The sequence below is a fragment of the Dromiciops gliroides genome, chromosome 5, assembly GCF_019393635.1.
Source record: "Dromiciops gliroides isolate mDroGli1 chromosome 5, mDroGli1.pri, whole genome shotgun sequence".
Lineage (NCBI taxonomy): Eukaryota > Metazoa > Chordata > Mammalia > Microbiotheria > Microbiotheriidae > Dromiciops > Dromiciops gliroides.
In genome coordinates, this window is record NC_057865.1 from 36,461,991 (window position 1) to 36,483,005 (window position 21,015).

General features: G+C 39.9%; 1 protein-coding gene across 16 annotated transcripts in view; it reads left to right on the plus strand.

Moving 5' to 3' along the window:
• The window catches only part of TBC1D5 (TBC1 domain family member 5), a 611,040-nt gene that overhangs the window by 505,352 nt on the left and 84,673 nt on the right, over positions 1-21,015 (plus strand). For all 16 annotated transcript variants that reach the window (XM_043966947.1, XM_043966952.1, XM_043966957.1 and 13 more), the window contains one exon: positions 2,914-2,999. In XM_043966947.1, the coding sequence (XP_043822882.1) occupies positions 2,914-2,999 (86 nt within the window). The remainder of the gene's footprint in view (positions 1-2,913; positions 3,000-21,015) is intronic.

Genomic DNA, 21,015 nt, shown 5'->3' on the forward strand with positions numbered 1-21,015 from the left:
TGGTATTGTCTTAATTTCTAATCATGATACCATGCAATAATCTTCATCCATTGTCTTACATTTAAATTCCATTTTTCAATATCTTATTTTCATTCTTTTCCACTTTAAACGACTCTCTTTGATACCAGTTAAGCCTCTGAGGAATTTAAATAGGCCCTAAATGAGAGCAATACTTGAATCTCATTCATGTGTTCAAGTTAGATCATTATTTTTGATAATCACTCTAAGTACTTAGATCAACCCTTGGTACCCTTGAATTGCTTGTCATTTCTTGATAAATAAGTTTCAAACTGCTTTACATGGTCTTTCATTTTTTTTAAGCAAAAAAAAAAGTAATATAATCCTCTCCTCATGTATTGGAAGTCAAAAAAGGAGGCTTTTATTATTTTTGCAAAAACACAATGTATTTTTAGATCCTGGAAGTAAAGAACAAACTTTTAGCTGTAAACGATAGCCTGGTGGAAGTGTTGGTTGGTTTTTTTAGATAAATCACGAATGTAGCATTAAAGAGCCGCCAGTGGTTTTAACCTTTCTTTTACATTTCCATTATCCCCAGGTTCAGGTTATCATCAACCACTGCAAGGAAACCTATGTAATTCCTAGAGATAGAAACGTTGCACTGTTAGACTTAATCGTATGGTAGTCATGGAATCATCAGTTATCTTCATCAAGGCAATTCAGATTTGATTATCTTAGAACTCAGTTGAATACCAAACCCGTGGAATAGTAGATAGTGAAATCAAGAGATTGTCATTTCTGTTAATTGATTGGAGCGGGTTTGGTAGACATATGAAAGGTGCTTTTCTTTTTTTTTTAACAGAAAAAGAATAGGACCATTTTGGTCATTAAATCACAGCTTGTTAGCTTGATGAATTACAATTATTTAACCTTAACATTTAATACTCTAGTGTTATATTCCCCTCTGAAGATGTTAACTTACATGAATTTCTTTGCATTAAGGTAGAATGTACCATTTTATTTATAGGTAGGTCTCTAAAAAGCAAGACTTCTTAGCAGAAGTCCATGAACTTCTTTTTTTTTAACATTTTGATAACTGTATTTCTGTAGAATTAATTTCCTTTTAATCCTTTATGTTTTATTTTCTGCATTTAAATGCATTATTTTATGCATTTTGAGAATAGGCCCATGGGCTTCACAAAACTGCCCAAAGGGTCCAATGAATGATACAAAGAAAAGTTAAGAAGTCCTGCTCTCTAAGCAATGGTACTAGAAGGTTTTTTTTAAGCAAGAAGTTAGTGTGTGTTCATTTCAGATGAGTCTGCTTATGTATGCAAATACAGTTGAGATTCAGTTTGAAAGAACCATCCTTTGCTTAGGTTTTTATTTAGTTGTTTGATTGAAAATGTATTCTTTTGTTTAAATTTCATTTGCTTGTGAAAAGCTTATGTTTGGAAAAGTGGTATTTTTATAGAATCCCAAATATGTCAACTATTGCAATAGCCTCCTGGCTAGTCTTCCTGCCTCCAGTCTGTCCATGTATCCATTCGTCATACCCTTTCAACACTACAAATCTCACGCCATGGGCAGGCAGCACCAAATGTCCCAAATGGAGCGTTGGGATACCCCTTCTTATGGCGGAAAGAGACCCAGATCCCAGAGCCCAGGATACCACCAAACCACCACTGGGGAAAACTGTTACCAGGGGAAAGAACAGGGATGTGAGAGAATGCTCTGGGTCCTGGTAACTAGGTGCTGAGCTCAGTCTGGGCTTTCCACTAAAGTAGAACAAATACTGTCGTTACTCTCGAGATTCCAGCATCCTGGGGGAAAGCCATAGTCACCAGCCCAGGAATGGTAATTGTCCTAATTCACTGCTTTGATAAACTCCTCCTCAGCCTTTGGTCTTACCTTCTTCAGCCATGCAGGGCTGATCCTTGAAAGCCCCTCCCTTTCGGGCTATACTCTGGGCCCTCCTGAGCCATTCTCTAGGCCCTCTCCCCCTTCCAGCTAGAAGTGACCCCGGCCTCTTCATGATTCTTCAGCCACTGCCTAAACCTCGCCCTTTCATTGTTCGCACCTCCCTGTACGCCCTACATATTCATACACTGCTTTTCTTCCCTATTGGATTATAAGCATCTTAAGACCAAGGCTTGTGGCCTAGCCCTGTGTCCCCAGCGTCTGGAACAATCTTTGATTGACTGTGAATAACGGGTTGGGGGCATCACTTTACCTAATACTCAGAGGAGCTTTCTTTAGTGTTTACAAATAGTGGTAAGTCCCAGAAAAGCAATTCTATTGCTGTTTCAGTGAAAACATACATTGGTAAATTGGCTTGTGTGAGGTGATGGTTAATGTGCTAATGATTTCCAGTGCCTAGCACATTTTTGGCACTCATCAAATGCTTGCAAATGAAACTCCGTGCCACAGAAATGAATAATTGTAAAGCATCTTCTAAATTCTGAAATACCACCTAAGCTTCAGGAAGAACAAAAGGCTCTTTGCGCCATCTAGTGGACATATTGTACATAGGGATCATCGGGAACGCTTCCTCTAAAGTAATCTTCATCTACATCTTACTTATTTCTGAGCCAGTTGGTAAATATATTATACTTGTCATGGATCATGTGATTTTGTTGGTTTTTAAAGGATTAGCCTTTTTCCATTTATATTTTAAAATTAATATCTTAAGATAAGTATCTGTCAAAAAAACCTGATGAAACAACAAAAATAAAGATAAATTAATACATTTTCCAGGTTTACAGTCAGTAAGACAATCCCTAGCATTTCTAACAACTATTCAAATAAAACCCAGATATTACATTTTTTACTTCTCTCTATTTCCTCTTGGTTCAACAAAGGTATCAGTAGATAGTCCTATTTATGCCTTTTTAACGATTGATGTGCAATTTGTTTTAAGTATTTTCTAAATCCTGTTTTCTATTTTTGCTTTAGAGGAATCCAAGACCAGTGACACATCAGTTCCAACAAAATTTAGATTATTACAAGGCATGTGGAGCAGACCTTATGAATAAAACCCGGTAAGTCCTCCCTTTGTACTAAATGCCATATTTTCTAAAATTCACTCATAACTGTTACGTGCTAAGTAAAAGATAATACTTTAATTTAACATAGGTAAAGGACTGATATATGTAAGAGGTGTTTGAAACTAATATAAATTAACAAGTTAGTATTAGTGTTGAAATGATACATTAAATTTATAGACTATCAATTCATTTTTTGATATTAAACAACTTACCATTTCTAAAGCTGATATAACTTGGGCTAAATCATATGGACTTAGTCTATTCCCAAATATTGGATTGATGGACACAAAGAGGCAATCCTACAACATATTTTTAAACTTTCTATAAAATTGGGTCTCCAGAAAAAGACTAGAGATAAGACACAGGCTATATTTTGCCACAATCCCGAAGCCACCACTTTAGAACCAGAAAGGAACTTGATGACTTTTGGTCCCTAGCTGCTTCTCCCTCTCCCTCCCTCCCTCCCTCTCCCTCTCTCTCTCTCTCTCTCTCTCTCTCTCTGGTGGGGCAATGAGGGTTAAGTGACTTGCCCAGGGTCCCACAGCTAGTAAGTGTCAAGTGTAAGTTTGAACTCCAGTCTTCCTGAATCCAGGGTTGGTGCTTTATCCGCTGCACCACCTAGCTGCCCCCTCCCTAGCTTCTTTGTTTTTGTTTTTGTTTTTGTTTTTTAGTGAGGCAATTGGGGTTAAGTGACTTGCCCAGGGTCACATGGCTAGTAAGTGTTAAGTGTCTGAGGCCGGATTTGAACTCAGGTACTCCTGAATCCAGGGCTGGTGCTTTATCCACTGCGCCACCTAGCCGCCCCCCCTCCCTAGCTTCTTAAACTGTGGGTTCCAACCCCATATGGGGTTGCATAACTGAATGTGGGTGTTGCAAAAAATTTGGCAACAGTAAAAGGTTTTGTATACCTATTTTATATGCCTATATCCCTGGGGCTGCATAAAAATGTCTTGGGCAGAAAGGGGTCATAAGTGGAAAAAGTTTAAGAAACCCTGTCCTAGACCAGACCCTCATTTGAGGACAGATGAGGGGACTAGGGGCTGTGGAGGTGAAAGAAGCAGCTTCCCCAAGTTATCATCAAGCTGTGTCTGAGCTCAATTTGAACCCAGGTCCTTGGACTCCAAAGCCAGCACTCTTTCTGTTAGACAGCACCAATTGAAATGATTATCTCAACATGGGCATTATCAGTCATGCTGCCAGGCTGAAAGTGTTTGCACATGTAACCATGTAAGTCAAAGAAAAGGTCGCTCTGCATGTTCTCTGTTCTTCTCTTATCTCTCCTGTTTCCTGTGACATGAGGGAAGGGTTATAAGAAAAAATGGCCGAAATGGACTCTGTTCCCATGAATCTCTTCTTCTCACTATAACCTTGTGTGTTAATCCATTCTTCTGTCACAGTGCCCTGTATAATCTACATCCAGACCAGCAGCGTGAGTCATCCCCGGAGGAGTTCTTTTCTGTCTCTGTGTGTGTGCGTGTGTGCATGTGAGTGTGTGTGTGCGTGCATGTGAGTGTGCGCACGTGTGTATGTGTGAGTGTATGCATGTGTGTATGTGTGTGCGTGCGTGCATGTGAGTGTATGTGCGTGTGTGTGAGTGTGTATGTGTGTGTGTGTGCTTATTAGCTTCACTAGGCCCTCTCTCTACGAAACTCCTTTATCCCTTCTCTCCTCCTAGCACCCAGCTATTAGTGCTTCCTGTCTATCATGACAAGTGTGAGATACATATTGTGCATATTTCTTTTTCTTCCAAGCATGTGGCCCAGGTTTGTGGGAGGGAGGAACATCCAAGGCTCCCCAGAGCTTTTCCTGTCCCTCTGTGCTTGTAGCCCTGAAACTCAGCCCAGAACTTTCCATGGGACTATTACTTAGCCACGTCCCAGTTAGTGGGGTTTTTGTTGAGCCCTTTTTAGGTCTTAGATGCTCATCTCAGGCTCAGACCAAACTAGAACCAATATATGGAGCTCACATTAACCATGCCATTAAAGGAGCCAAATCCAAGGACAGCGGACAGCAAGTAGGAGAGGATGGAGGGGACCCGGCGAGAACAGAAGCGAGTTACCAGACAGACAGTCTCACAGAGGCTGGGGAGAGCTGATGCCTGCTCCTTTTGTGGCAATGGCCTTCAATTAGTGTGACAGCCATATAAGGGAAGAGAAGTGTAAGAATGCCATGTGATCTCATGGATAAGAATATCACCAGAAATCAAGAAGCCTGATTTCTCTTCTCTGCTTTACCATGGATTGCTATAATTAAGTCTTTAAAGCAAGTGCCTAGGTATTTTAGTGATAGGCTCTCCATTACATACATGAGGAATACACAGCATACCCTGATTTTACTTGCTGATAAATTTCTTTAAAAGACACACACGCACCAAGTGGGAACTGACTTTTTCTTCACCATTCTGTTAACATCAACTGTTAAGTACAAAAAAAAAGATAATTTAACATTTTAAATCTTGTGACAGTTTTTTTGCCCAGATAACAAAAGTTGGTTTTATAAAAATGTCTAAATGGTGAGTAGTCTTAGGAAATACCTATTTAATTTTTAAAGGTTTTAATTTTAAGAGTCTCTTGCTCCTAAAAAAAAGCTGTACTCAGTGTGCATAGCACAAAATTTCTCTGCATGAAAAGAGAGTGATCTCTGATGAGTCTCATCCATGTGCTGAAATTCAGAAGAAGAGAATACTCATCCTTCCCTAATGCATCTGTACCTCACTTAACTTTAATGGGTCTAATGTTTTGAAGAGACGGAACAACACAACTTTTCAAAACGTCAGGTTCCTTTATTCATCACAGGATCACAAAATAAACAATACATCAACTGCCCAGTAGCAAGGAATCCCTGGAGAACCTGAACTACCTCAGCTGCATCTGTTTATAAACGAGATGTAACAGCAAGGCTTCCTGAGCCCAGACTCATGACTAGGATCAGCTTATTGAAACAGAGCACTAATGGGGAAGAGATAGAAGAAGCCAGGCTTCACCCCCAGACTCAGAGGTGTAGGGTGCAGAGACCCCCAGCTGACCATGTTCCTCTTGGTTTTTCCCGCTCCCTAGCTGTCAAAAATTACACTAGATTCAATAACGTACCCAGTGACAGCACATTAGTTCTGTGTGTCAGAATGGGGATTTTCCCCAGTCCAGGCCTCTGCCTTTCTGACCCAAGCCCTGCCTCTAAATCCTCCATCCCATTTTGCTCAAGGGCATATGATATCACTGAACGATGCTTCCCTGTTGATAAGCACAGCACTGGGAAGTCCATTTTGTCTTTTCTATGGGACACAGTCAACAATTAGCCTCCAGGAATTATTTTATATATATGAAAATCTCTAGCAAAAACATGCCTGTTGAATAGATGTTAGGAGCCCATGCATGGAGAAGTTTCTCCTGATGTTTTCAAAGTATTATTCACATTAATAGTTAATTTTGTATGATCCCTTTGCTCTTCAGACAGAGGTTTTGAATTTTTTCCAAACTGTAACAAAATAGACCACAAATATACCTTACACTACATAACAGTTATATGTCTTAGGAGAATTTGCTACTTAAAGAATAATTTTGTGAACCAATAGTTCTTTTAGGATATAAATAATCCTCTCTTAATTTTCTAGGTTTGGTTTTTGTTTTTGGAAGCAACTAGCATTAAATCGGAGCATGTTTGTATTGAGCTTTTGAATTGCTAAAAAGGCAAAGAGATTCATTTTAAGATTTGGTTCATTAATTTCCACCTTCATAATTCAACATTTTATGTTTTAGTGTGCGTGGTATTTAGACCCACAATTCCCCACTTTGCCCCCAACAGATATTTTACTCTGTATAATATAGAGAATCAGATAGTGCTACACCAGGAGTGGGAGCATCTACACACTCAGAAGCTGGCCTTGTCTTTTATGCTCTCTCAGATTATATAACTCTCAGCCTTAATAGACCTGTGGCTAGTCAGAATTCCAAGAAGACGCTGAGCTATTTAAGTGCAATGGCATTATAAATTAAACTGCTTTAGGTAAGACAGGTTTGGGCCCTACTAATTACTTCAGAAAGAGCTAGGCATGGGGGCAGCTAGGTGGGGCAGTGGATAAAGCACCAGCCCTGGATTCAGGAGGACCCGAGTTCAAATCTGGCCTCAGACACTCAACACATACTAGCTGTGTGACCCCGGGCAAGTCACTTAACCCTCATTGCCCCGCAAAAAAAAAAAAAAAAGAAAAAAAAGAAAAAGAAAAGAAAAAAAGAGAAAGCATTTAAAAAAAAAGAGCTAGGCATTCTCCATTTTTGTTCTTAGGTCAGAGACTTTATCTTCTTTCCTAGAAAAGAAGAACAATATATCCATCTTTCTTGCCTCGGTAGAGGCTCAAAAGTCCCAGGGAAACAGTGAAATCACTTGAGCTAAACCATCACCTCATAAAGTCAGGTGGCTTCCCAGTCACTAGCTTGACCTCAAGACTTCTCAGTCCAAATGCCACGCTCTTTCCAGATCGCAACGGTGCCTCTTTAAAACATCACCACAGTTCTTAAAAGTCCTATGAGGCAGGGGCAGCTAGATGGTGCAGTGGATAGAGCACCGGCCCTGGATTCAGGAGGTCCTGAGTTCAAATCCGACCTCAGACACTTAACACTTACTAGCTGTGTGACCCTGGGCAAGTCACTTAACCCCAATTGCCTCACTTAAAAAAAAAAAAAAAGTCCTATGAGGCAGTGGTCCAAACCCTGCAATTATGAGTGTTTGTATGTACAGTGATGGGATAAGTGTCATGTAAAACTTTGTCAATTTTACTTATTGGGAAATTGACCAAATGGAGTATACTAGATACTTCCCCAATCCTATCCCCAAAAATGCTGCCCAAAGGGTGCAAGCACCCTTCTAAACAGACCTAGAGAATCAGTCTAAACTTTTGGAGCAAATTACAGATATTCTCTTGAATTTGAATTACGCAAAGAAAAGAATAGTTTATTTTCTTTTGCAATTACATATATGATATTAAAAATTTGAAAGTGTTTTCTCTTTAATCAGGTCATGGAGAAATGAAGTCATCTTTTTAGAACTTGTTTTGAAATTGTGAGTCTTAGGTGAGTGAAGTTTCCTAGAAGGCCATATTCCTCATATTTTCATGCTCTTAAATTTTTGTCATTATAAACACTGCTGTGGATAACTTTTTCACTAGAATACAAGCAACATTCATTTTTATAATAATAAAAAATGGATATATGTTCTCATCTTAAAGAGGCTTATTTATGTTAAATGTCTATAGCCTTAACTAAGCTAGTTAAGTAGATAGCAAATACAAATATTTACCTAATCCTTTTACATCTTTAGTACTTTGGATTAGTTCATGAAGCTTATTAAAATTAGTTCCTTTAGACTTAACATCTTCCAATTTAATTTGCCTTTTTAAATAATAGTTTGGGAGAAAGGAGGAGTCAGACTATTTCATTCAACAGAAACAATTTGGTCTTCTCATCTCCATGTAGCTTGGCAGGCTCTCATTGCTTACCTTGAATTTTGTGAAATAGAATACTGGGCAGTAAATGAGCCCAACACTCATCAAAATTGGCTCAAAGACCTCAATCTCATTAGAATTGGCTCAAGGAGGGAATAACGTACACACTCAATTGGGTGGAGTAATCTCTATAACCCTGCAGGAAAATAGATGGGGAAGGGGATAAAGAGAGAGGGGCAAAAGAAGGAAGGGCAGAGTGGGGGAGGGGACAGACAGAAGCAAATCCCTTTTGAAGAGTGATAGGATGAAAGAAGATGGATAATAGAATAAATATCATGGGGAGGGGAATAGGATAGAAGGGAAACAGTTAACAGTAATCATGAAAAAGAGAAAAGGGGGGGAAATTGTACAAAAAATACTTATAGCAACTCTTGGTGGAGGATAAGAATTGAGAATCAAGGGAATGTCCATCAGTTGAGGAATGATGGAAAAAGCTGTGTTATATGATTGTAGTGGAATGGTCTTGTGCTACAGGAAATGACAAACAGAATGATCCCCGAAAAACCTTGAAAGACTAATGAACATCAATGTATAGTGAAGTGAGCAGAACTGAGAGGACATTGTGTGTTGTGACTGCAGTGTTGTTCAATGAGCAACTTAACTACTCTCAGCAGTACAATGATCCAGGACAATCCCAAGGAACTAATGAGGAAGCATACTATGCACCCCTATAGCCTATAGAAAGAACTGATAAAAAGAATACTTGTGGATTGTACATATATAACCTGATTGCGATTTTGTGGAGGGGGGAGGAAAGGGACGGAAGGAGGGAGAAAAATTTGGAACTCTAAATCTTATGAAAATGAATGTTGAAAACTACCCTTACATGTAAATGGAAAATAAAATAAATGTTTGTTGAAAGAAAAAAAAAGAAATAGAATAGTAACAATGTGTGAGGTCAATTCAGGGAGGGCCTTATCTGTAAGTCCCAATTTTCAATTAAATTTTGTCTATTCTTCTTAAAGGAAAAATTATTCCTAATAATGGCCGGGTGTATTTTTCTCATATGTATGTCAGCAGAAAAAATTATACTTTTAGACTTTTTTTTCTGTTGCTATTTTTAACATATCTCTTTCTCAAATTAGATTCATATCAGTATGAAAATTCTTCCTTAAAACATGAAAATATGTCTGTTTTATGATGCAATGGGCTATGAATTTTTTTATTTTTATTTTTTAAAGATATTTTCATGCTAGAGAAATCTCAAGTCCTTTTCCTTACAAGAAATTATTCCCAAATTTAACAGCTGATTAATCTTCAAAGAGGAGGAAGGGAGGGGCAGCTAGGTGGCGCAGTGGATAAAGCACCGGCCCTGGATTCAGGAGGACCTGAGTTCAAAGCCGGCCTCAGACACTTAACACTTACTAGCTGTGTGACCTTGGGCAAGTCACTTAACCCCAATTGCCTCTCAAAAAAAAAAAAAACAAAGAGGAGGAAGGGGATTAATAGATGTTCTTAGTGCACCTAATAAACAAGTCAACCCACAGAAATACTTTTGGAGTAAACCGACCATACTAAGCTGCAGTCAAATCTGATAAGAACATGCCACTGAATTTAAACAAAAAGTTGTTTAGCTCTTTATGGAACCTATGAAATGGCTCTGATTCAAGAATGAGAGGCCCCTCTATAGGTAACATCCACATAAACTTAGCCATCAGCATGTTCACAAAGCCACGTTAAGCAAATGACTAAGTCACACAGGTCTATTTGTAGCAATGGTGGGGTTGGTAACAGCAGTCTGGGACCAAGTTATTATTGCCACCAGAAATTATAAAAAGGATACCTGGGGGCAGCTAGATGGCACAGTGGATAAATACCCGCCCTGGATTCAGGAGGACCTGAGCTCAAATACAGCCTCAGACACTTGACAGTTACTAGCTGTGTGACCCTGGGCAAGTCACTTAACCCTCATTTCCCCGCCAAAAAAAAAAAAAAAACCAGAAACAAATAACAACCAAAAAAAGGATTCCTAAGGGTCACTTAATGAGCCATCTAGATCTTGGAAGGAAAACCTAGAGAGTGACTATATAACAATCACTATAGGCTATAAAAATGGGGCAACTCAGGAGACATAAGCTGGTGACTTAGATTCTGTACATCAGAAGTCTGCTGTCTTTTGTGGACTGAAGGAATGTTAAAGAACTTTTGTTTATTGGATTATATCTCCTATATTTACTATATTAGAAATTAAAAGAAATGTTTTTAAAAATATTTATTAGTTCATTTTAAAATAACTCAAATAAACCCATTACACATTAAAACATTTTAATGAAAAATAATGTTTTTTTAAATGAGTGAAAAGAGTGGCATTGTTTAGCATATTTTTAAAACCTCTTGTCTGACTTAATAGAAGCTGGATGTTTATATCTGCTTTTGCATCCAAACTGTTGCACATTTTGGTTGAAGTATGAAAGAAAATCCAGCTTCACACAGATAGAAAACCAAGGAGTATATTAAAAGGCAAATAATGTCTTAGTATTATTAGGAAAATGGCTTTGACCTCTTGGACAACCTGAAAGAGTATCAGAGACCACCAGGGGTCCACTCTACTAGAATGGGCTGCCTCTCACATTCCATTTTACAAGTAAGAAAATTTATGCTCAGAGATGATGAGTTAATCAGCCAGAGCCCCACCACTAGAAGGTATTGCTTGTTGTTCAGTCATTTGAATTCTGTTCAACTCTTCATGATCCCATTTGGGATTTTCTTGGCAAAGATACTGAAGTGGTTTACCATTTCCTTCTCCAGCTCATTTTACAGAGGCAAACAGCATGAAGTGACTTGCACAGGGTCACACAGCTAGGAAGTGTCTGAGGCCAGATTTGAACTCAAGAAGATGAGTCTTCTTCATCCCAGGCCTAGCACTCTATCCACTGCACCATCTAGCTGCCCTAAAAGATCATAGAAAGCAGGGAAGACATCATCGGATTGGAAAAGGGCCAATGTCCCAATCTTCAAAAGAAAGAACATGGTCTTCAAACTACAGACCATAATTTTTTCCCATTTATTTAGAATTTTATTTTTTTCCCAAATTACATGTAAAAACAATTTTAACGTTGATTTTTAAAACTTTGTGTTTCAAATTCTCTTCCTCCCTTCCCTCCATAAGAATTCAAGCAATTCAATATAAGTTATACATGTGTAGTCATGCAAAATATTTCCACATTAGTCAGATTGTGAAAGAAAACAGACAAAAAAATTTAGAAAAAGGAATTTTTAAAAATGATGCTTCAATCTATATTCAGACACCATCATTTCTTTCTCTGGAGATGGATTGCATTTTTCATAGTTGTTACAGACCATAATTTAAGCTTGACCTTGACTCCTGGAAAAACTCTGGAAGAGATGGCTAAAGGGAAATTTGGTGAACATATAGATGTAAAAGTGGTGATGACAAAGAACTAGCCTGGTTTCGGACAGAATAGTTCCAAACTAGCAGATGAGGAAAATGCAAAGAATATAGTTTATTTAGATCTTAGCCAGGCTTTTGGCAACAAACATTTATTTTATTTTCCATTTACATGTAAGGGTAGTTTTCAACATTCATTTTCATAAGATTTAGAGTTCCAAATTTTTCTTCCTCTCTCCCTCCCTTTCCTCCCCCTTCCACAAAATCACAATCAGGGTATATATGTACAATCCACAAGTGTTCTTTTTATCAGTTCTTTCTATGGGGGTGCATAGTAAGCTTCCTCATTAGTTCCTTGGGATTGTCTTGGAGCATTGCACTGCTGAGAGTAGTTAAGTCATTCACAATTGCTCGTTGAACAACACTGCAGTCACTACGCACAATATCCTCCCAGCTCTGCTCACTTCACTATACATTGATGTTCATTAGTCTTTCAAGGTTTTTCGGGGATCATCCTGTTTGTCATTTCCTGTAGTACAAGACCATTCCACTGCAATCATATAACACAGCTTTTTCCATCATTCCTCAATTGATGGACATTCCCTTGATTCTCAATTCTTATCCTCCACCAAGAGTTGCTATAAGTATTTTTTGTACAATTTTCCCCCCTTTTCTCCTTTTCATGATTACTATTGTTAACAGTTTCCCTTCCATCCTATTCCCTTCCCCATGATATTTATTCTATTATCCATCTTCTTTCATCCTATCACTCTTCAAAAGGGATTTGCTTCTGTCTGTCCCCTCCCCCACTCTGCCCTTCCTTCTTTTGCCCCTCTCTCTCTTTATCCCTTTCCCCTCCTATTTTCCTGCAGGGTTATAGAGATTACTCCACCCAATTGAGTGTGTAAATTATTCCCTCTAATGAGATTGAGGTCTTTGAGCCAATTTTGATGAGTGTTAGGCTCATTTACTGCCTAGATTAAATATATTACTCCACCCAGTTGGGTGTGTCTGTTAGTCCCTCCTTGAGGCAGCTCTGATGAGTTTAAGATCTTTGAGCCTTTTCTGATGAGTGTAAAATTCATTTACTGCCCTGCTCCTCTCCCATCTCTTCCCCCACTCCATAAGCCTTTTCCTGTTACTTTCATGTAGGATTTCACTTCTGCCCTTTCCCCTCCCCCAGTGAATTCCCTTCACCCCTCAATTTAACCCTAAAGATGTTATCATCTAGCTAAGTGACACAGTGGACAAATCATCACCCCTGGACCCAGGGGGATCCCAGCCAAAACCTGGCCTCAGACACAAGACAGTCACCCACTGTATGACCCCAGGTTTGTCCCCCAGCTCCAATTTTTTTTTTTTTAATGGTTCTCTAGGGTCTTGTATTTGAAAGTCAAATTTGCCATTCAGTTCAGGTCTTTTCATCACAAATATCTGAAAGTCTTCTTTTTCATTAAAGTCCCATTTTTTCCGCTGAAAGATAATGCTGAGTTTTGCTGGGTAGGTGATTCTTGGTTGTAATCCCATTTCCTTTGCCCTTTGGAATATCATATTCCATGCCCTCTGGTCCTTTAATGTAGAAGCTGCTAGATCTTGTGCTATCCTGACTGGGGCTCCACAGTACTTCTTTCTTTTTGGCAGCTTGCAATATTTTCTCCTTGACCTGAGAGCTCTGGAATTTGGCTATAATATTCCTAGGAGTTTTCCTTTTGGGATCTCTTTCTGGAGGTGATCGGTGTATTCTTTCAATTTCTATTTTAGCTTCTTCTTCTAGAATTTCAGGGCAATTTTCCTCGAGAATATCTTGGAAGATGGTGTCTAAGCTCTTTCCTTGATCATGGTTTTCAGGTAGACCAATAATTTTCAAATTATCTCTCCTGGACCTATTTTCCAGGTCGGCAGTTTTTCCCAGAAGATATTTCAGATTGCCCTCTATTTTTTTATTCATTTGGATTTGCTTTATTGTGTCTTGGTTTCTCATAAAGTCACTGGCTTCCATTTGTTCAATCCTAATTCTTAGGCAATTATTTTCATCAGAGAGCTTTTGTACCTCCTTTTCCATTTGGCCAATTTGACTTTTCAAGCTGTTGACTTTTTTCTCATGTCTTTCCTGCATCACCCTCATTTGTCTTTCTATTTTTTCCTCTACCTCTAACTTTATCTTCAAAGTCCTTTTGGAGCACCTCTATGGCCTGAGACCAATTCATATTTTTCTTGGAAGCTTTAGATATAGGGGCCCTGATGTTGACATCTTCCTCTGAGGGTGCCCCTTGGTTTTCCTTGTTACTGAAGAAACTTTCTATGGCCCTCACCTTTCTCTGTCAGCTCTTCTTGCCTTTCTTTTACTAGACTTTTAGCTCCTTAAAGTGGGGCACTGTTTCCAGGCTGCAGTATCCCAAGCTTAAGAAGTCCCAGGTGGTATGATTTAAGGAGAATCAGGTTCTTCCCTGCCCGGCCTGTTTCCTGGTCTTAGATGACCCCAGACCAACTTGCCAATCAACCAGCTTTGTGTGTTGTGGTTGTTAGCTCTGATGAGCCTGTGCCCCTCCCCCACCTGGGCCGCTTCTACTCGAGCCTACCTCCTGGTTCTCGGCAGGGGTGTAAAATCCAAGTTCTGCCTTAGCACCAGCATAGCCCCCTGTAGTCTTAGCCAGGCTTTTGGAAAGGTATCTCATTCTGTTCTTGGGGAGAAGATGGAGAGATGTGAATCAGGCTGAATATAATCATATGCATCCAGAGGAGTTGGATGGGCCGGCTCAAAGGAGTTGTGAATTGATCCATGAGGTGTCCAGTTTAAGTGTCTGGCCCTAGGCTGTATTACATTTTTATTCATGACTTGAGTCAAGGTATGAATGTCACACTCACCCATTTACATATGACCAAAAGCTGTATTCAAAAGCATCTTAACAGACTAGAGTCTCAGGTTAAACCTGGTAAGATGAGAAGCAATGGGGATAAAGGCCACATCTTGCTCTTGTGCGTGACAATGAACTCCACGGGTAGAAGTTGGGGGAAGCATGAAAGGCAGCAGGTCTGGAAAAGATTGAGTGATTTAGTAGACTCTGTAAATAGTGTGATATGACAAGCCCCGAACCAATGGATCACAGACAGCATAAAGAGGGGCCAAGCTTCCAAGAACAGGCAGGTGACAGTCCTGCTTTACTCTGCCTTTGCTTAGTTCTGGGCACCGTCATGTGAAAGGGACATTGATGAGCTGGAGAAAGTCCTGAGGTACCACCCAGGCTGGTGCTGTGCCTTTAGTCTGAGACGTGATTGCTTAAAGGAACCTGAAGGGGGCCTCAGTGGTGACCTGTAGCTGCCTTCCAGCACTGGAAGGTCTGTCAGGACTGTTGAAGCTCAGACTGAGGAAACCATTCCCAACCATTAGAGCTCACTCAGGCTACCTTCAGAGGCATCATGGGGTCATTTCTGGGTCCTCTCTTTAAGGCAAACCTCATCTAGTCTGAGCTGCTTTCTAGAAACATTTCCATAAGGATATCTAAGCCCGTGGCTTCTTTTGCCACACTAGGACACTTGACTCATAGTTATACTGGGGAGCAGCTAGGTGGCGCAGTGGATAAAGCACCGGCCCTGGATTCAGGAGGACCTGAGTTCAAATCTGGCCTCAGACACTTGGCACTTACTAGCTGTGTCACCCTGGGCAAGTCAATTAACCCTCATTGCCCCGCCCCCCCCAAAAAAAGTATATTCAGTGTTATACCAGACAACAATCCTCTGAGAAGCTGCTTGGGGTTGCTAATGAAATGTGTTTCAAATTCTAGACAGAGCACTGAGGAATGCTATTTATTTGCTTTGATACCTTATTTGGATTAGAATGACTTACTGCCCCATAGAATGAATGGAATAAGGGCATGACAGCTAAATCTGACCAAATACACATAGGAAAAAAAAAATCCATGCTGGATCTATGCAATTTCAAAGCCACCCAGGAATCAGTTTTCATCATTTCTTAAAAGATATGATTCCCCAAATTTTTGAAAGCTTCACAAATGATATTATTATGAAAGGGGGAAAGGCAGCTCAGAAAGCCCTCTGCACCTACTGTCATATAGGCTACTTTTTATGCTCTCTAAACCCTGTATGAGAATGGTCTTTCAAGAGGAAATCCTTAATGAAAATAAGAGAAAGGAAGAGTCAAGCTTTCATGTCGTATTCTAGAGCAGATCACATCTTCACAATTGCCCAAATAACTGAGATGTATAGGGAATGGAGGGAGTGAAAGACAATTGATATGGAGCCAGAATGTTGTATCAGTGTCCACAGAATGCTTTTTGTTTTTTTAAAAACAAAGCACAGGGGGCAGCTAGATGGCACAGTGGTTAAAGCACCGGCCCTGGATTCAGGAGTACCTGAGTTCAAATCCGGCCTCAGACACTTAACACTTGCTAGCTGTGTGACCCTGGGCAAGTCACTTAACCCCCACTGCCCTGCAAAAAAAAAAAAAAAAAAAACAAAGCACAAAGACAAAGGAAAGCTTCAAATACATTGGGGAGATTCTCTCTGAAGGATTTATGAAGACTAGAATCACACAGGGTAGGAAAGCAGAGATGCATTATATAGATTATGTCAGTTGGGAATATATCCAAACCAATGAGCTCATATATCCAAAATGTAGGTTTAATTATAGAGGGGATGGGTGGTTGGTTGGTTGGTTGGTTGGTAGTTTTGAGAGATGACTAGAATATAAGGTGAATTACTGAGAAATAGTAAAAACTTTAATGGCATATGACAGTTTTTTAATCCTGGGAGTGGGAAGGAGCAAGAAGCCTAATGGAGAGCATTGAATTTACTGGAGGTTCCCTGGCCCCTTGATGAGGCAGGTAGGCACACACACACACACACACACACACACACACACACACACACACACACACACACACGCGCGCGCACACACACACACACACGCACACACACACACACACACACTTCTTGGCTCCAAAGGCTTCTCTTCTGAGTTTCAAGGCCAGGCTTTAAGGCCGTGTCTTTGAGGAGAAGGTGATTTGGAAAACAACTTTTCAAGGGTTGCATTAACCATCTAGCTTGTTTCCTTGATCCTGAAGTTCTCCCAAGGAGCCACTTTGATTCAGAGCAAATATATCATGTGAAGCACCTTTCGGGACAAAATTACCAGCCTGTCCTATTTTTGTAGCACAAAAACTTTTTTTCAGGTTATCTTTCTTAAGAAAGACAATTTCTGCCCTAGCCACATAACTTTCTCTTATATGGAATGCCTTCCCTTTATGGAAATCTGTCAGAAAACTTCCATGCTAAAAATATTCATTTCCCTTTCAACCTTGCTGATGGGCACCTCCCTGCCTATGACTGGGAAACTCATCAAACTTGGAAGTATAACAAACTGCCCTCCTTCTAATATACCTGGTCTTCTTCATGATAACTGAATGACCATGATGCATGAAATGAGGGTGAAATTAGTGAGAACTTGATACAAAGGTTCACCAAGTACTTGGATCAGCCCCTTACAGGACTCCCTACCCTGACACCTGTGACTTCTGAGTTTGGTTGTGACTTGTCCTGCTGTTTACTATCACCAGGTTCTGCATAGCCCATCCCCTTTGGGCTTTCTGATTTCATCCCTTCACATTCCTTCCTTTTTGCCCTTGGATAGCTCCATTTAAGCCTCATGACTTTGGGGACATTCCCTTAAACCCACCAATCAGCATTGACCAGCTTATGGGATTTCTCTACAAAGCCATCCTTTTAATCGCCAGCAGTGAAACCCTTTAAAAGCTGTAGCTTCCAACACAACCAGAGGGTCCATGAGTCCACATAGATATTCACTGTCTTGAAAATTCCCAGATTCTCTTGCTGGAAGAGTTTTGGTTCTTCCTTTACTCCTTTCCATATTGTGCTCCATGCTTAATTAATTCCAGTCTCTTATCCATCAGCATCCCTGATTACTCTTTGTTTTCATTAATTTAACAGACCTGACTAGACAGAATATTATCTCATATCATCATTGTCAGCAATAAGGGTCGATTTACTTCAGTTATATTAGAAAACATGAGTTAATGCATTTAACGTGAAGAAATCTTCATGTGATGCTAAGTGGTTCAGCAGCTTTGCCGAAATCATTGGGATAAACATTCTTCTATAAAAAACATGGACAGCAGCATGCTGACCACATTAGCATGTTGTTTTTACTTATATCTTGAAAATTCATGAAATCAGGTTGCTTTTAAATTCCATGAAGTTCTTCAGATTCTAAAAAAGCTCTGAAACATTGGACAGTTAGAGTAGGGAGAAGTGGTTTATGAACGACAGCAAATGTTCCAAATAGGAAATCTGTGCTCCTCCCTTCATAAGTGCTGCCGTCCAAATGAAAAACTGCCTGCAGGAGTGAGCTTGATCTATATGTTTTTAGTGAATTGTAGTAAGTGTTATTAGTAGTAATGAAGATACATTAACTCTAGTCTCTTGACAACGCTTGTAGCAGTTTCTTAGTACTTTTATCAACATATAAATTTTACAGCTGGCAATATGGGAATTTGACTAGTACATTTTTGTTTATAAAAAAGGGTAACAACATTATAACTTCTTCATATTGGTGAATTATGAATCTTGACTTTTAAAGCTGAGAAGTAAAATAAGCCGGAAGTGCTTTCATGTTGTGGTAGAACCTCTCTTTATTACTCACTGGAAGAAATGAAAATGTCGCCTGACAAATGGAACTCAGGAGTGGGGGTGAGTGGCTCCTTCAGGCTCTTCTAGGATCTTCTAGGGAGTTGTCATTTTTGTGTGTGATGATATTCAACTCTGCTAGATTAGTTCTGGAGAGCTCACCCTCATTGGTTTTTTTTTTTTAATTATTAGTTTATTATTCAAATGAAATGCCTTGGTTTTAGGTAGAAGTTTGGGACCAGTGGAAAGCACCGCAGAATTTCCCAGCAGCAGTTAGGGCTCTCTTTTCCCTGTTCAGTTCTGGACTGTCTCTACCCAAGGACAAGCTCTATGGGTCTCTGGTCCAACCACAGTACCTGTTAGAGCCTAAACAGTCATTGTTGTTCCCGTTGGTTTTTCCACTACGTAGTTTTAAGTTGTATTCTTCTGAGTGATTGTAGTTCCTCTTTGGAGACTCTGCAGTGCCCCAGGTCTTGATGTAATCAGCACATCGTCCTCTGCATACAGGAGCTTTGGTAAGGCCCCACCATCAGTACAGAACCCTTCTTCCATTTGGACTCTGCTATTTGACAAAAACTGCTGGGAGAACTGGAAAGCAGTAGGACAGAAACTAGGTCTAGAGTGACATCTCACACCATATACTAAAATAAGGTCAAAATGGGTACATGATTTACACATAAAGCAAATTAAGAGAGCATGGGATAGTTTATCTGTCAGATTTACGGACAGGGGAAGAATTTAGCACCAAAGAAGACAGAGCAATACAAAATATAAAATAGATCAGTTTGATTATATAAAATTAAAAAGCTTCTGGACAAACAAAACTAATGTAACCAAGGTTATAAGGAAACCAGAAAACTCAGAAAGAATTTTTGAAACAAGTACCTCTAATAAAGGCCTCATTTCTCAAAAATATACAGAACGGAGTCAAATTTAATACAAGTCATTTCCAATTGGACTCTGCATTGAATGGCCTCCATTATGATAGCAAGTACCTTCAACATACATGTGTCTTCTTGTTGGGCATCTGGGTAGCATGAAAGAGCACTAGACCTAAAGTCAGGAAGACCTAAGTTCAAATCTAACCTCAGAAACTCTGTGACCCTGGGCAAGTCATTGAACCCTGTTTGCCTTACTTTCTTCATCTATAAAATGAGATGAAGAAGGGAATGGCAAACCACTCCATTATTTTTGCCAAGAAAACCCCAAATGGGATTATGAAGAGTCAGACACACCTAAAATGACTGAACAACAGCAAATCTTGTTTGCCACATCACTTATGTTAATAAGATGGAAGTCATTGAGCAGAATTCATTCTGTTATTGTATCTTTTAAGGATGAGACCACATGATTTTGCTGTATACTTGGGAAATACCTTGTTGGAGAAGAACCTTTAAAGCCCTGAAATTTAAGGTGACATCTTGTTTTACAAGAACCTGTCTTAGAACATCAGTGATTCTGTATGACTATGAGTCATGGAATACAGCATTTTCCAAAGAATTAAATTGCCAGGAGGCAATGAAGAAACACCTGGTGGGCAAGAGTAGAATACAACATATTACAAAGAATTGCACAGGAGAAGTGGCATATGGTGGCTGTGAGAGGAATGTGTGACTGGAAGAAAACATGGGCCGGTTGTGCAGCAAGCGCATCCGGAGTGAGCAGCCCACATTCTTCAACAGTGTCCACACAGTGTCAGAATTTCTAAGAGAAGCCCCATGGGCTCGGGAAGGATTTTGGAGAAGAGGTGGATACGAGTGGGACAGTGTGAGAGATCATGGTTGAGGGGACTGCCAGAAGGCACGGGTCCTCACAAGGGTGAGAGAGGACACAGGATCCACAGAGGAACAAAGAGCTTCATCATGTGGAGCACCCCCACCCCCTAAAAGGGCTGCAGCTCTACCACATTCCAGTGGGCTGTTCCATGGGTTGCAGTGCATGAAATAATTTCTCCTTGAAGGCCGACCCTCTGATAACGGGCCTCCACATCTCGCTCACTTGGCTGGTCCTCAGATGACAGATGGGCCCATTCAGAGCTCTGGTCATGCTCAGCCAGTGACCCAGGATCACTGCCGTGTCATGACAAGGCAGTAAGGTAACGGGGCTTTAGTAGAAAAATACATTCTACAAGCCAATCACCAACTAGCTTACCCCTATGTCTTTTAGGAAACCTAATTTTCAGGTAACTTTTTTTAAAGGACACAGAATAGTTACTTTCTTTTCCTGGCTAAGCCCTATCCACCTGAATCCAATGCTTTATTGTAACTTGGAGCCAACCCTCACTTTTTAGAATCAAAGCATCATTGATTTGCATCTGGAATGGACCTCAGTGGCCATCTTGTTCAACCCTGTTTTTTACAGATGGGGAAACTGTGGCCCATAGAAGTGAAGTGGGCATGGTTATAGGGGCAATAAGTAGCAGAGGTCTGAGATCTTTTGACTCCAAACCCAGCATTCTGCCTTTGGAGTATACATTCCAACAGGTTTTATCAAATTAGAAGAGA